At 30.2% G+C, this 16,610-nt stretch overlaps 2 protein-coding genes across 2 annotated transcripts; one reads left to right on the forward strand and one right to left on the reverse strand.

Annotated features, from left to right (window-relative positions):
- Positions 1 to 35: 35 nt before the first annotated feature.
- On the reverse strand, positions 36 to 1,126 carry LOC100796649 (transcription factor HEC2). Its single transcript, XM_003517255.5, has one exon. It carries the CDS (start codon positions 901 to 903, stop codon positions 148 to 150), a length of 756 nt encoding a protein of 251 aa, XP_003517303.1. The 5' UTR covers positions 904 to 1,126; the 3' UTR covers positions 36 to 147.
- A 5,705-nt stretch (positions 1,127 to 6,831) lies between these two features.
- LOC100527368 (RALF domain-containing protein) lies at positions 6,832 to 7,573 on the forward strand. Its single transcript, NM_001248148.2, has one exon. It carries the CDS (start codon positions 6,871 to 6,873, stop codon positions 7,255 to 7,257), a length of 387 nt encoding a protein of 128 aa, NP_001235077.2. The 5' UTR covers positions 6,832 to 6,870; the 3' UTR covers positions 7,258 to 7,573.
- The last annotated feature ends 9,037 nt before the right edge of the window (positions 7,574 to 16,610 follow it).

Genomic DNA, 16,610 nt, shown 5'->3' on the forward strand with positions numbered 1-16,610 from the left:
GGAAAGAGAAAAAGAAATTCTCGAAACAATGACAATTACACTGACAAACACTCTTTATAATCCATGCACGATCACAATACTATGAAGATAAAAAAATACACCACATGTATAATTCATTGATTCATGCATGTATTACACAAACACTTGTCAACTGAGCAATTGTTTAGAAGCTGAAGAACCCAGCATTGGATAAGGTTGGCAACTCTTCACAAAACTAGAATAATTAACATTATTATTGGCGTTGGACACAGTAGTAGGGAAGCCAACAACATTCAAGGGTCTAGTTGCCCCTGCTTGTTCCAGCGTCTGCACTTGTTTCTTCAAGAACTTCACGTAGTGTATGGCCTCATCCAACATAGAAGCCGTGTCCATTTTGGTCCCACCGGGAACTAATCTCTGAAGGATCCTTATTCTCTCGCTTATCCTTTCTCTTCTGTGTCTCGCCGCCACACTCTGAGGATCCTTCGAAATCTTCACGTTCCTTCTCTTCGGTGGCTTGATGGATTCCGGGTCTATATGAACAGGTTGCATCACTGCTACACGGAAAATCATCTCCCTCATAGCCGCCACAGAATTCTTCTTCTCCGGGTTGGGTTCAAGATGAGGTGTCATGGGTTGTTGTAGAACGAAATTGGAGGAAGGTGGTGGTGGATTAATCAAAGTGGTGGGTGGTGGAGTTATAACGTTTGGGTTGTTGACGTTGGGGAACACGGGTAGAGTGGTGGTGGTGGAGTTTAAGAAGTACTCGTTTTCTGGGTAGAGAAGAGTAGTAGTAGTAGTAGTAGTAGTGTTGTTGTTATAAAAAGGTTCACAAAATTCAGGGAACTTTTCCATTTGCATCATCATCATCATCATGTCCATGCTGCTGTCACTAGTGGAAGTTTTCAGTTTATCCACGTCCATGAATTTTGCGTTGCGAGAGACAAGGAGGAATGGAAGAAAGGGGAGAAGAGAGAAAAAGTTAGGAGCAGAGAGTATGGGAAGGAAGAGGATCAGAGGAAGGAGCTGTGAAAGTAGTAAGTAGGGTTTGCACTTTGCAGAAGAGAGATAAGAAGAATAATATGAAACACTAGTGCACGGATTACAGATTGCAGAAAGTGCTGCAGCCTGCGGGATTATTATCTCTGTAACCGACCAATGTAGCAGGTAATGGAAGGCCTCTTTATAGCAACTTGAGAGCAATGTATTTTTTAATTTTATCTCTATATATGGAAAGGGATAGAAAATCTATGATGGACTTCACATTTTTATTAATTGAGACCGCCCATGACGTGTGGGGTTGCCTTTAGGAATAAGGGTTGATTTCCTTTGCACCGTTGATGTTTATCTTTGTGAACCGTCAAAGCTCGAAGCATTTAAGATCAATGGTTGACAATGAGAAGCTAAGGGACCACAAGCATTGAGGTAGGGTTTGGGTAGAAGGATATAATGGTTGAATGCTGGTGCAAGGTGCATGAACCAGCTTCAATTCCCTTCCTTCCAATATGCCATCCTTTTTACTCAAAGCTAGCTCTCTGCTTTCTTTGCCTTGAATATTTTATTTTACAAGTTAACAAATGTGTCGTTTGTGATCTGATGATTGTAATTCAGTTCATATGTCTTAAACAAGTTATCAATTTAAGACTTTTGAATGAAAAGAAATATAATTAATAGAAATTTTTTACTAAAAATAATCATACATATTTTTTGGTAAAAATTAATTTATATTTCACACAAGTTTTTGGAATGAAAAAAAATATAATTAGGAGAAACTTTTTTCCTAAAAATAATAATACATATTTCTCGATAAAAAATTAATAATCGATTGAACTAATATATACTTCACGTCAATGAGAAAATGATTTTATGTTAACAGTTAATTTGTAATATAATAAAGGCACAGCTGGGTAGCCCCACTATCACGTGACATTGGTCAGAAGAACATTGGGAGATAAAATTCATTACAAGCTAAGGTTAATTACCTCCGTCACTGAGAAAGGTGCAGCGAAGGGATAGATGATGAAGGAGATAAGAGCGTGGAGGTAGTGGTTCCAACTATATATGCTTATTGCTCAGCGGAAAGAGTTAATGGAAAAGAAAAAGAATCCAAAAAGAAAGGGGGAAATGAATGTGAAACAATCGAAGTGTTGGACCCTATCAACTTATCACCGCACTTATGGCAAGTTCACTGCTCTCTGGGACGCTTTTCAAGGTGGATTCAGAATAGTAACTGCGTGTCCTCCTCCTTCTGCACTTATACACTCACTGAAGTCTGAAAGCTAGCAGTGTTGCATGGTGTTTAATTATCATTTTCTAATAAGAAAAATGTTTAATGAATACTATCTTAGAGAGTTGATAAAAATAATTATACATATAATAAAATTTATGATAGGACAAAAAGAAAGAAATAAAAAAAATTAGAAATGTTGATAGAATGTTTTAAAGAAATGAAAAAATTCATGTGCAGTTAACGTGAGGTATGTGCAAAATTGATTTCATGAAATTATTTTTTGTTAAAATTTATTTTAAAGTAAGGTGACTCGTGTTTAAATATTTTTATTTTAAAAACATGTTAGTAAACTAAAATAGTCCATTATAAAATTTCGTATCTAATTAAGCCAAAAACTAGTTAAAGTTGTTTTAATATAAAAAAATTAATTTTGAATTCTTAATGTGTTTCCTAATGAGATTAAACATGTAAATAGAATTTGACTAAAAAAAAAATTATAAATAGAATCCAAAATTACATAAGTGATTTAAAAGACAACAAACAGTTACGTTAGTTCAAATGATCTCAGATTCAATTTTTTAAATAAAATATTGAATTCGAGTCCTCTAAATAAAAAAAGTTAGATTGAAAAAAAATAATTCTAAAGATGATTATCAACCATTTGAATGAGTTAACTAAACCGGACTAAGTTGTTTATTAGATACTTTTTTTTGATTCCGCACTCGATCTACTTATCCTGTAGTTTAATGGATATGTTACTCTGCAAGCATAACAGTAAAAATTTTATTTTTTCTAAAAATAAAAAATAAAAAAATATTGAAAACTTGAAAATTAATTTTAAAAAATTGATGGAAAAAAATGAAAAATATATCAAATCAACAAAAGATAAAAGGAAACTCAATAAGCATCAATCGAACATGAAATAAAGTATACAAAAATTAAATATCTCTAAACATATTCAAATATATATACTAGAAAGGAGGTCAACATATTTTAACCAAATAATACTGAGTAGTAATTATCCAAATATATAACTAAAACTATATAAAAAAAAGTATTTAAAAAAACAATTGGTCCGTAAGTTGGTTCATTAATCTGCAAACCAAAACAATTTAATCTGCAAGTGAAACTGTCTGAGCCATATAAACTTGTGTTTAAATAGACTAACATTTTAACTGGTGCTAACTTATTTGGTCTACACTGTTCACAGACCCAAGCCCATATATCCACCTTTTTCTATATATATAATACTACTTTTTAAATGATAAAAAATATTTTGTAAAATACATTAATTATTCCTTATGTAATACTCTTCTTATAAAATCATGTCGGTTAAAATGCAATATGTGAAATGCATCATATGTCTCCTTGAATCTGCTGCGTGATCAAGCACACTATTAAAACAATGTGTTATAATTAAATATCGTATAGTAACCAATATGATGCATATCTGATAAATAAACTATAATCTTAGCTTCTCTGTTTCAGGGACGACCCATTTGAGAGTGGGAGATATATATTGCTACGTTTGAAGCCAGGCGAGAACCTAAGGGGAAATTCAGAAACTGAAAGAGGGAAGCCCGCAAAAATTGATCATTGCATTATATCACATAAAAAAAAGATCGAGCAGATAAGAAGATAAGCTGTTTAAGTATATTCCAGAAAAAGTGGTCCCAATTCCGGTTTCTTTATAAATATATTCATCTTATTTACGTGTATTTTTTAATAATACTTATATATGTTTTAACATAATAAAATAAGAAAAAGGTCGTATGCATTTTTCTTTTTCTTTTTTAACATATAGATACAAACAGAAAATGACGTAAAAAATTGTGATTGTGTAAGAAATAACATCCGCCCATCTATTTAAATAATTAAACATGTAATATCCATGATAATTGATTAAGTTAATGACTATTGCTGCTAAAGCAATCATTTTTGGCTTTCTGCTAGCAAAAAATTTGAAAGGAAAGCATCATCCGAGGACACGGAGGCATTTTTTTATGAGCAAAGTTTATGTGATTTTATAAGTGTTTTGATGCTATTTTTCAAGTGGAATTGAAGTTTCATCTCTATACTCTTTATATAGAGAGAGAGAAAAAAAAAAAGTGGGCCTAGCAACTGTTTTAAGTTAAAATAGTTATTAATATCGACGAGATATAAAGATGTGTAAGGCAATTTATAAGATCTATTTAATAAACTTTAAAGATTATTAGTAAAGAATAATGTTTAAAATAAAAAATAATAATGAATCATAATCAAACTCCTATAAAATCATACAATAAAAGCATAAGCAATCATCATCCATTCCATGCGAAGATACTTCTACAACATTCTCTAGAAGGAATATATTAAAGGTATGCTGATCGAGAATGAATAAGATTACTAATTTGTTCAATATAAAAATAAGATTAATAATCTGTTTACTTTTGAGCACGCATACCTTGTTTATACATCGTGTACAGTTTTAATATTTTATTGTGTTTATATATCGCATGTATGTATTGTGCAATTCAACATTTTTAATGGATAATCGTTTGAGAAACAAAAATATTACATTTATCATGGGCCTCTTTTCTACGTACTATAGAATTATCCTTTGGAGGTTGCTATTCGCACTTCCTTTTGGTTTTTTGCATTGACTGCAAATTTTGTTTTTGTTTTATGAAAATACTCTTCACCAAAACTAGTTTCGTTCGTGCATCTTAAAAACTAATTTTTGTTGTGAATCTGATATCCCCGCTCCCCCACTGTAGCCTAAAATTTTGACTTACCTCACAAAAAAAATTAGTTTCCATCTTATATTTTGTATTAGAAACACACACAAAAAAGCTTCCGTTGTGTATTTGATATAAGATACATAAAGAAAACTAATTTATATGAATGATATTTTTCTTTAAGAAAAATACTTAAATATAAATTTGGTTTATCTATTTTATTTTATTTGTAATTTTTTCATTTTTATTTTAAAATATAGACATTTGATTATCTTATTTTAAAAATTTTACAATTTTGGTTTAATTCACAATTTTTATATATTTAGACCAAAATTGTAGATTTTTTAATATAGGAGATCATATATCTTTATTTTAAAATGAAGAAACTAAAATTATGGATTAAAAAGAAATCAAAATTAAATTTAGGCCAGAAAAAATATTACAAAAAAATTGTGGACGATGCAATGAAAAAAAAAAAGGGCTACGCGAATTTTTGTAATTTTTTTTTTGTCAACACCCATTTTATATTTTCAATCCGTAAATTTATTACTCGGGGGCCATTTTCGTATTTTCAATCAGTGATCCACTTATTGACCAAAAGTTTCCATATCCATTTTTGACAAATGCCCTCATGTTCTATTATGCAATAACAGGTCTGAATATCATCTACGGCCCAAGACATAATACCAATTTAAGGAACAACAAACACACAACGGAAAAACTTCTACATGAACTTGTGTTCTCATATTTTGCCTGTTATGCAAAATTTGTACAGTAAACTCTTCTTATATATCTTTTTCTTTCATTTTTTTTCTCATCTTCTGCAATTTCCTCTGTCTTTCATTCATATTTCTATCTGTCCACTCTCAAAGTGTATACATCTCAAAAGATATGTTTTTTTTTTTGTTAGTGCGAACACGAATGATTAAAAAAATTGACCTTTCAAGAAACCAAGTAGCATTGCTGAAATTATATTCTTTGACAAGATTATTTATAACAGTAAATAACTACTACAACATTTGACATAAATTCTTAAGTAAATTTTATATGCTTTGACCATAAGGCACAGAGGAGGAAAGAATCTGAATTTATTATCCAAATGCAACAAGAAAAGTTCGAATAGGAGTATAGTATATTAGTACTACAATATAGTAGATATGCAGGAGGAACTTACAAGTTCGTAGGATATAATTTTTTTTTGTGCTGACTGTGATTTTTCTGAATAAAACAAAAAGAGAACTATGTATATTGCACGTATTATAATTTTATAAATGTATTCATAAAAAACAGTTGGTAAGAAAGTTTATAAATTGAATTCTACACGCTAGTCTTCGACTCAAGCTTACGCTTCGTAGAAAGTTTTGAATAACACCACCATTGAACATACTACTATTTTTTATTGCTGGAGTTAAAACTTCAACTTTGCAGCATAACAACAACAATAATAATAATAAAAATACCCGCATTTATGGTGTTATATGATTGTAGTTTATATAGGTTAAGGTATTGTAGCAGATTGAGCTACCACATTGGGTTTTACAATCAAGAGAGAGAGAGTTGGGTATGAAATCACAACTGAACTGAAGGCCCATCCGCGGTGCTTTTATTGAGGACGGTTGCGTAGGATAACATAACAGGACAGAGATTATACCATGCTTTTCATTAAAACCTCATCAATACGCCACACTCCCTTTTCCACCGCTGGATGCCATCCAACGCACTGGATGGAAGCAAAACGATGTCGGAGAGAGTAATTGAAAGCACGATAACCGAGGAGGGACAGGCGACGCGTAGATTAAGGCATTGATGACACACAGCTGTAAACCAGCTTTGGCGCATGTGACCCCCTGTCCCCTGTCCCCTGTCCCAACACCCAAAACAACACAACAAATAAAACTCATACCTGTGACCGTGTTGATTAACTTCACACTTCACTCTCTAGTCATGGCTTCTTCTCTTCCTCTTCTCAACCTTCTTACCCTCGCTCTGTCACTACTCTTCTGCATTGCCTTAACTTCCGAGGTTGGCGTGCAGGCGCAGATGGAGGAGACAGGCTTGAACCTCATGTCGGAGGCGTTGGAGTGGCCAACCGCAATGTCGCTCTACGACGAAGACAGCGAAGAAGAGGATGTCCAGAACGGTTACAGTCGGAGATCGTTGTTCTGGCGGAGGATGAAGTACTACATCTCCTACGGCGCTCTTTCCGCGAACCGAATCCCGTGCCCACCTCGTTCTGGTAGATCTTACTACACCCACAACTGCTACAGGGCCCGAGGCCCCGTTCACCCTTACTCCAGAGGCTGCTCTGTCATCACGCGCTGCCGGAGATGAGTGAGTTCGGATCTGATCACACGCGCGCCTCACGCTTCAGATCGCAAATAAAAAAAACCACCGTCTAGGGTCTTGTTTTGTTAGTGTACTAGATTTATTGTCTATTTAAGCAAGTCAAAAGTGTCGTGTTTCAGTAACGGTTCTCGTTGCGCTGCGCTATTTTCATGAACCATCTGTTTGCTTGCTTTGTGTGTTACTTTATCATATTCATTCCTTTGTATAAACTCGAATGAACTCTATACGTGGATGCGCAAATCTGCTTCCTATCTTTGTATTCCCATCGCTTACACTCTCTTACGTTGCAAATTATGTATCCTATCTCATTTCCTTTTTCCTTTGTTGACATCCTGGGAACCCTTTCAGTTTGTGGTTGTAGCTTTTATTATTTTATTTTTAAAAAAAATATATTGCTGTATCTTACTGTAGTTTTTTAATTAATCGTTTTCTAAATGCATTATTGACAGACTAAAAAAAATATTGTATTTGTTTTGAATTAGTTTTAGAATCTGATTACAATGCATTAATATTGTAATTGTAATTTAATCATAAACAACATTTTGTAATAATTATTTTAAACATTATATTTCATATTATTTAAAGTACTTTTTAATTGATTAACTATGAAGATATATTCTTGTAAGAAAATTATGATATATTTTGAGAAAATTAAATTATTTTTATGCAAAAATTAAATAGTATTTATTTAGAAATGACATGTGCCTACTCTACCATTTTTTTAAGGAGCTATTGCTTATTCTTATTTTTAGTACTAAAGAGATGCATGTTTTTTGCATATGACATAGTCCTCCTTGGAGAGTCGAGGGAGGAGTTGAATGAGATGTTGGAAACTTGGAGACGAGCTCTAGAAACACATGGCTTTCGCCTAAGCAGAAGCAAATCGGAGTATATGGAATGTAAGTTCAACAAAAGAAGGAGGGTTTCTAACTCAGAGGTGAAAATAGGAGACCATATTATCCCTCAAGTCACACAGTTTAAATATCTTGGGTCTGTAATACAGGATGATGGAGAAATTGAAAGGGATGTGAATCATCGCATTTAAGCAGGATGGATGAAATGAAGAAAAGCATCGGGGATGTTATGTGATGCAAAGGTACCGATCAAGCTAAAGGGAAAGTTTTATCGGACTGCGGTAAGACCGTCAATTTTGTACGGAACAGAATGTTGGGCGGTCAAGAGCCAACATGAGAATAAAGTAGATGTAGCGGAAATGAGGATGTTGCGGTGGATGTGTGGTAAGACTCGACAGGATAAAATTAGAAACGAAACTATTAGAGAGAGGGTTGGAGTAGCGCCTATTGTAGAAAAGATGGTGGAAAATAGACTTAGGTGGTTTGGGCATGTAGAGAGAAGACCGGTAGACTCTGTAGTGAGGAGAGTAGACCAGATGGAGAGAAGGCAAACAATTCGAGGCAGAGGAAGACTCAAAAAGACTATAAGAGAGGTTATCAAAAAGGATCTCGAACTTAATGATTTGGATAGAAGTATGGTACTTGATAGAACATTATGGCGGAAGTTGATTCATGTAGTCGACCCCACCTAGTGGGATAAGGCGTTGTTGTTGTTTGAATAAAATTTGTTACTCCATTGTTACTCTATTCCGTCGTCCTCCATTCACATCTGTAAACAAAGTTTTTTTATAAAAAAATTATATTAAAAATCTAATTTAAAAAAAATAAAATAAATTGTTACATATTTATTTTTAATTATTTTTATATTTATAGCGTATTTATCTATAAAAATTATGAAGAAAATAATTTTAAATTTGATAAAAATTATAAAATAAAAATAAAAAATAATTAATAAAATTTTAATAATTTTATGATCAAGTACGAGAATATAAATAAAAAATAATCTTAAAATTTTAAAAATTACAAAATAAAAAAAAATAATTAATATGGGAAAGATAGTGATATCTCCATCAGATTCCAATCTTGATTAAAAAATTGGATAATCACCAAACTCAAATTTATATCCAATCAACTTAACTCTATCTCCAATCAACTTGAATATTCATTAAAATTAAGACGAATTTGGATGGTACCGGTTTCATCGGAGATAAAATCAGTTCTAGAAGGATAACAACTTTCTCAACATGGATCTGTAGTTTTTGATGATTCAATTTGTCTCTAATAAAGAGGATGATTCAATTTTATCCAATAGCAAGCTCGCATCGATCTGTAGATTTTTTATGATTGTTGTTACGGGACCAAGATTTTTAAATATTCTACCAACAACTTTCTCAACATTTATGATTGTTGTTTGACACCACTAGTCTCATAAATGCCACATCTATCCCTCCGTTTAACGTCTCACCCAAAATGGTATGTTTGATTTAAGAAATAAAGAAAATATATAGAAAATGAGATAATTTTATAATTTTTTTGGTAAGAAAATATATATTTTTCAATTATGTCAAAAGTGAAAAAATTAAACAAGATAATATAACATTCTTAATAAACAAATAGGTATATAAAAACAAGGCAAATGATTTTATTCACAACCAGCTTTACTTCATTAATCTAAAACAAATAGTAGATGCAACACACCTTGCCATTTTAGTAATAATAATAAATAAAGTGGAGGTAAAAAGTGTCACTATTCCTTAATGAAAATCTTCATAATCTAATGACATCGGTTTTAATTGGATGAAAAAAAATCTAATTGAAACATTTTTTAAAATCAAAGTTCCTGATTGAAGAACCTATCTTTAAGATCAAATTGAGTATTAAGTCATTAAAAAAATTAAAATACGTTTTTGATCTGTGAAAATAGTGGTGTGCTGGTGCAAAACGGAGCAGGGCTTTTCACAAGTAATATGTTTATTGGCCCAGCCCATTTTGTCTCCTTTTTATTCATTTCTCCGTTGTTCTGATTTTCATTCGGCTTAATTACTATTTTGTTTCTTTAATTTATTTTTTAAGTTGATTTGTCCTCTTATTATTAAAATAATCAATTAAGTCCTTTTAATTTTAGAATTTTCAATTAAGTCTCTAATTTTTTAAAATGGATTTAATTTAGTTCCATTTAAAACCAAATTTGATCTTATTTTATAATTTTTTTTTAGTAAATGGAAGAAAACTGAAACCAAATCAAACCTATATTTTAAAAAAAAAAAAACAAAAGATCCAATTGAAACTTACAAATAAAAGGACTTAATTGAACTATTTTTACAAACTAAAGGACCTAATTGATTTTTTTTAATAATAAGAGGATCAAATTAAACTTTTTAAAAAAAATCTTTTGATTTTGATGTCGATCCCAGCCTCCCAGGTCCCACTATTGTACAAAAATACAAAACTAACTCAAAAGTAAATGTTGCAATAACAAATTAATAGTTTAATCTTGTTCAGTGTTTAGTGTTGAATTAGTTAAGATGCAATAAAATTAACTATCCAAATTATCATTAATAACTTCATTTTTTCAATAAATCACTGTATTGCCACTTTATTTGCTAGAAGAAAATGGTGGAAAAATAGGGTGGAGGGAGAAGAAATGAATGATAAATAAGAAATGGTGTGTGTTTGACTGAGAGTAAATAGAGTGGAAGAGAAATAAAAAGATGTGAGTCTAATATCTTTTATATTTCTCCCCAAAACTTAGTGAAAATAAAAATATTTGATATTCTGTAAAAAATTAAATAAACATCTTTGATATGGACTTTTTCATGATTAAAAATTGTTAACAATTACTCATTTTAAAAAAATTCTATTTTGTGATGGTTTTTTGTATTTTTTTTAATGATTTTAAATCCCAGAAAAATAGTTTTTTAATCTACATTTTTTTATTATTTATTTTCTCATTCTTATTTCTTCTAAAATTCTCTTAAATCAAATATCCTTTTTCCCACTCCAGCTCCTACTTTCATTCACCTTATTACTTTCTTTCTTATTTCTACTTTCTATATTTATTTTTTTACCTATTTATATCCTTCCTATCAAACACGCCCATACGTGAATACTCTATCTCTATCAACTACTAAAAGTTATAAAGACGTGATTAAATAAACCACGACTAATGTATTGGATTTTAATTAAAGTATATAGAAGCAGGTATAGATTAAATTATGTACCATCAACTTGTACTAATACCATAAAGTAGTGTATGAAAATTGGAAGCAGTTTGTTTGTCTAAAGAAAAAAAAAATGCATACATTGATTACAAGTCATCTAATGAATATGATCTAACTTACTAGATTATTAAACATCTCATATAAGTTACATTGCTGTATATTCACTTTTACATATTCATAGAATGACATACCATGTGACAATAAGTTCAAAAATTGATAGCTTGAGACCTAATTTCATTTCTTAATTCTTTTCTACATTTTCCTTAAAAAAAATTATTTTCTACATTTTAAAAACCAAAAGGGATCAGCACAGGTTGCACACAAGTGAAAAGACGAATGAGATTATTATTTTATTTATTTGAAAAATATATTATATATTTTAAGAAACTTAAAATTGAAGTAATAAATTATATTGAAAACATTACAATAATCTCTTATTTATTTTCATGAATATTATATAAACATCATAATTGAAAATTAAAAAGGTAAAATATAGTTTTAAAACTTGACTAGTTTTCCATATTATTAATTTGTGTTTAAATAGCGTGAAAAGAAGGGTGGAGTGCTGGTGCAAAATGCAATGGACGTAGGCGGAAAGCGCGAAACACATTGAACTGGGCCCCCAATAAGCAATCTATCCGGTCCATCAAGTCGGAAAGATATGAGATACTGCAGCCGAAAGCAAACTGAATGAAAACTGATTTAGGGCATGTTTGGATTTGCATCTAAATTGTGATAATTAATACATGTTCTGAGACAAATTTAATGGACAACGTAGAAGACACCTCTTCAATCTGTTCGCAGGATGCAGTTTGGAGGCCCACCAACGGATACTCAAGCATAGTCTTAGCATTTATGAAGCACCGACACCGACACGGACATGGACACGTGGACACCTGTAATATCCAAAATATAAAACGTAGTACGGGTGTCGTGTCGGTGTTGGACATTGACACGGACGCATGTCGGACACCGGACACGACAAGGGCTGAGGTGTCAATGCTTCATAGCTTAGCATCCTAATAAATGACATTTCGGTATGTGATCAAATATTAATTGAATTATAACCTCTTTATAACAAATGTATAAGCCCTATTTTGAACAAAAAGTAATTAATGAAAAATCATATTTGATTAATAATTTATTAAAAAAAAATATTACTGAAAGTCTGAAACAGTGTTAAACTGAATTTGTATGTTCCTGCCTTCTTGTTTGAGTTGCGGCACAATAACCGGATGTCTGATACTTGAGTTGAGGGCGACAAATCAAAAGTCAGAATCAAATTTTATGGCTGCTATGAACTAACTTGGTCCATGGACGCCACTGGTAATAATAACATATGAATAGGAAAGAATAAGATCTAGCAAGGGCGAAGTGACAGGCTTCCCTAATCAAATATGGGAATTGACTTGAAATTCATTGTTTGATTCTCCTACTGTGCACTGAAATGCAACAAGTAAACATCAAATAAGTTAGCATCATCAAATAATGAATTTCATAATCTAGGCGTTAAACATTAAAGCACTAGTTTTTTAGTTTATTTTTATATCGTAAAAAATTAAAATAAAGAAATATTTTTAATATATAAATTACAGTATAATAACTGAAATTTAAAGTGATTGTTTTTAAATATATAAACTATATTTAAAATTTACAGTGAACAAATTTAATTTTGATATATGGTTGTTTTAATTTTACATTATTGACACTTTCTTTTAAGAAATATTTAAATTAATATATATATATATATATATATATATATATATATATATATATATATATATATATAAATTAAAAAGAATAGACAGTTAAGAAAAATAAGTATATAACTAATTGTTCCGGTACAGATTATCCCTAGGGTTCAGAGACTTCGCCAAAATCACATATATATGTTGCTGTTCATTTCTAGTGTGTACATTTGATATTTTTGGAGCGATTAGTCCCTAATTATTGTTGCTTTTGAGATCCCCAAAATTGCATCCTAGGTAGTTACATTGATGACGTGAAACATGACTTGGGAATAAAACCAAAGTCTACGCTGACCAAGGTTGGTTAGAGCAATCGGTCTGCCATTACTACGTAGGTCGACAAATGGTTTTATAGGGTTGTTCGACATACGATTGGAAAGGTATATAATCACTTTGTCTCGAGCACAATAGTGCAGTGAGACTAAGTGAATAAGATAGAATGGTCGGCATATAATTGAGATGGTATACTGATAAAGATTAAAGTTACAAAAAAAATATTCTGTGAAATACATATTGAAAAAGAAAAAAGAGAAAATACTAACTGTCCTCTAAAAAAAATGAGAAAAATAAAACTCTTATTCTCTAAATTTAATATCTTAATTTATAGTTTAAAAATAATTTCTCGTACATTTTGAGCCTTATGCCAACTCAGTGGTCTTATTTATATTATTTTCAGGAATAATGATTTTTTTTACTTATATTTATTTATATAACATATTCTATAATATTTCTAGTTTTTTCATTACTGTAAAAATCATTATAAAAATATAAAATGAGAATAACATCTCTTTTATTTCATTTTCTTTTCTTCACATACGCGTATATATATTGTTGATTTTATAAGTCTTATAAACATACACATAATTTTCTTTTATATTATTTTCCTCTTTTGTTTTCTGTTTTCTCTTCACTTTATTTATTACATCTATTACTTTCTTTCCTTACCTTTCCTTTTCTTTTTTTATTAAATGTCTCTTCCTTTTATTTTAATATATTTCTAAATAATGTATACGTTTATATTTTTCCTAGATTTTTTTATACAAATATTTTTGCCATGTGACTTATAATTTTTAACGCTTTAAAAGGAAAGTACTAATAATTTTCAGTCTATATTCACGTCAAACCGAAAGTTGAATATTAAGCTAGGTCCTGGTCGCGCGTGCACCGTCGGCTCCAAACTTAAATAATGTAGTTGTTCAGTTCAGTTCAGTTCTCTGTATCTGACCGATCGACCTCACGTTGCGGTGCCATTCAGTCTTCTCTTCATGCATTTAATCAAGTGTGAAGTGTGAACATGGAACAATGACCTAGATTTTTCCTACCTCCCTCATGCATGCACTCACCCCATCCTGCATAATAATCATGTCATCTGGAATATACCCATATTTCTATTAGTCGTGAGCCGTGACCACGTAAAACAGCATAATTTATCAACTGTAGTTGTAATAATATATATCTAAGCTATTTAATTGTGGAGTTGATTGCCATGTTGACAATGTATAACAAGTCAAACTATTTTAAGAACCAAAAGGTACGTACATACGACTAATCTTTTGTTTGAAAAATACACAGAATAGAAATAAAGGATAAATAAAGAAGAAAATTATATTGCTTATATGGATGAAAATGAGTAGAAAAAAGTAAAAATAAAATAAAAAAATCTCTAGTTATTTCGACATGTAAAAAAAGACCCTGAAAAGAAACAGTTAAATTATATAATAATACTTTTATATTAAAAATGTAGATTTAATATTATTTTGTTAGTATATATAAAAATATTTATTTTAAAAAAAGTTAAGCCAAAAATAAAAATAAGAGTAGATTGTTTCGTTAATATTTACCCAAGGGGTAAAAATATTTCTATATTATCTCTTCCTTGTTTCCTTTCATTTATTTACACTCAATTATACAAAGGATAAATGAGGTATCTATATATATCATCAATGAAAAAAAATCTTATAAAATATATTAGTAGAATTTCTGAAGAATTTCTAAATTTAAATTTATACATGTATATGACCAATTATTTAGTTTAAGGGATAATTATTATATTGGATATATAGGTATTCAGTTAGGTAAATCGAATACTTATACAGCCCATTACATCCTCAAGAATAATACGTTCTAACAATTATATCGATATTTTTGAACACATTTTTTTCATCGGAAGGAGACAGGTACCACGAGCAGTAATGAATCCATGTTAAGTTGCGGATGCAATTAATGCACATGTATAAATTTGTAATGCATGTTAATAATATATTATATTGTCATAAGTATCAATTCGGGGAAAAGGTTTGCTAGTATATCTAAGAAGAAGAAAACTCCTTATTTTTCTTCCCAAATAAACAGTGAAAAATAATATTTATTTTTCTACTTCGTTTAAAATCAATCAAAATTCAATGCAAGACAATTTAGTCTACTGTCAAGTACTGAGTGGCATTTGCTCGAAAACAAATTTCTTTAGTAAGCGGTGTCGAAAAGTTGGCTTGTCACGAATGTGTTTTTTGTGTGGATTGCTCGCGACACGCAGAAAACACTTATTTTCTGTCTTCTTTCACTTGGCTTTGCACTCTCTTTCGGAATAAAGATACAAGAACAAAATAATAAAATAAAAAGCATGCTGTATAATTAAATAAAACAGTCATTTATCTATATGAATTAAATAAATAATAAAAGACATGAAAATATCAAAACTAATTTGAAGAAAATCTAAACTTTTGTTATAAAAAGTTAAGACCCCTTGTCTCCATTTCATGCGTGTGAGGTGGAGGGGTGTTAAATTTTTTAAGTGAGATATTAATAAAGAAATATATTTTATAATAATAATTAATATTTTTTAAAGATAGTTACAACATATTAAGGAGTGTGATTTTTTATGTTTATATTAAAATTATTTTTAACTTCATAATACATTCTTCAATATTATTTTTCTTATTTATGACAGATATGTAAAGTATTTGAGAATTATGTATATAAAAAAATAAAGTGAAGATAAAAGGTATAGTTAAAACAATAATAGTTGACATCATTTTAAACTCTTAAAATAATAAATAAATACTTTTTTTTCTAAAAGTAAAAAAATAGGAACGCATGATAAATATTTTGAAACAAACCAGAATTATTTTAATTAATTTATTTCAACATTAAGTTAAGTCATAAGATTATATAAGTAAAATATAATTTTTTTGGATGGAATAAACTCAGAGTATACTTTTATGTTCAAACAATATTACATATAGTTTATATAGTTTTCGTCTGAGTGCAGAGAAAAATAAATAAATAAGAAAATGAAATATGAAAATAAAGAGAAAAGTAGTTTTTTTTGTTAGAATGGAAAAAGTCTATTTTAAACGTAGTAAAAATTTGCTTCACCAAATTCTTAGGTATAGCATTTCAACTGAAAAGAATGCTTGCTCCAAGAAGTTTCCTCCACTGTGCTGGTTTTGTCCATGCCATAGAAGAGAAGTAATTGCTTTGATAAGCAGAGAGTACAGTATTCATAGGTTGGGTAC

Source organism: Glycine max, chromosome 1 (assembly GCF_000004515.6).
Source record: "Glycine max cultivar Williams 82 chromosome 1, Glycine_max_v4.0, whole genome shotgun sequence".
In the NCBI taxonomy this organism is placed as follows: Eukaryota; Viridiplantae; Streptophyta; class Magnoliopsida; order Fabales; family Fabaceae; genus Glycine; species Glycine max.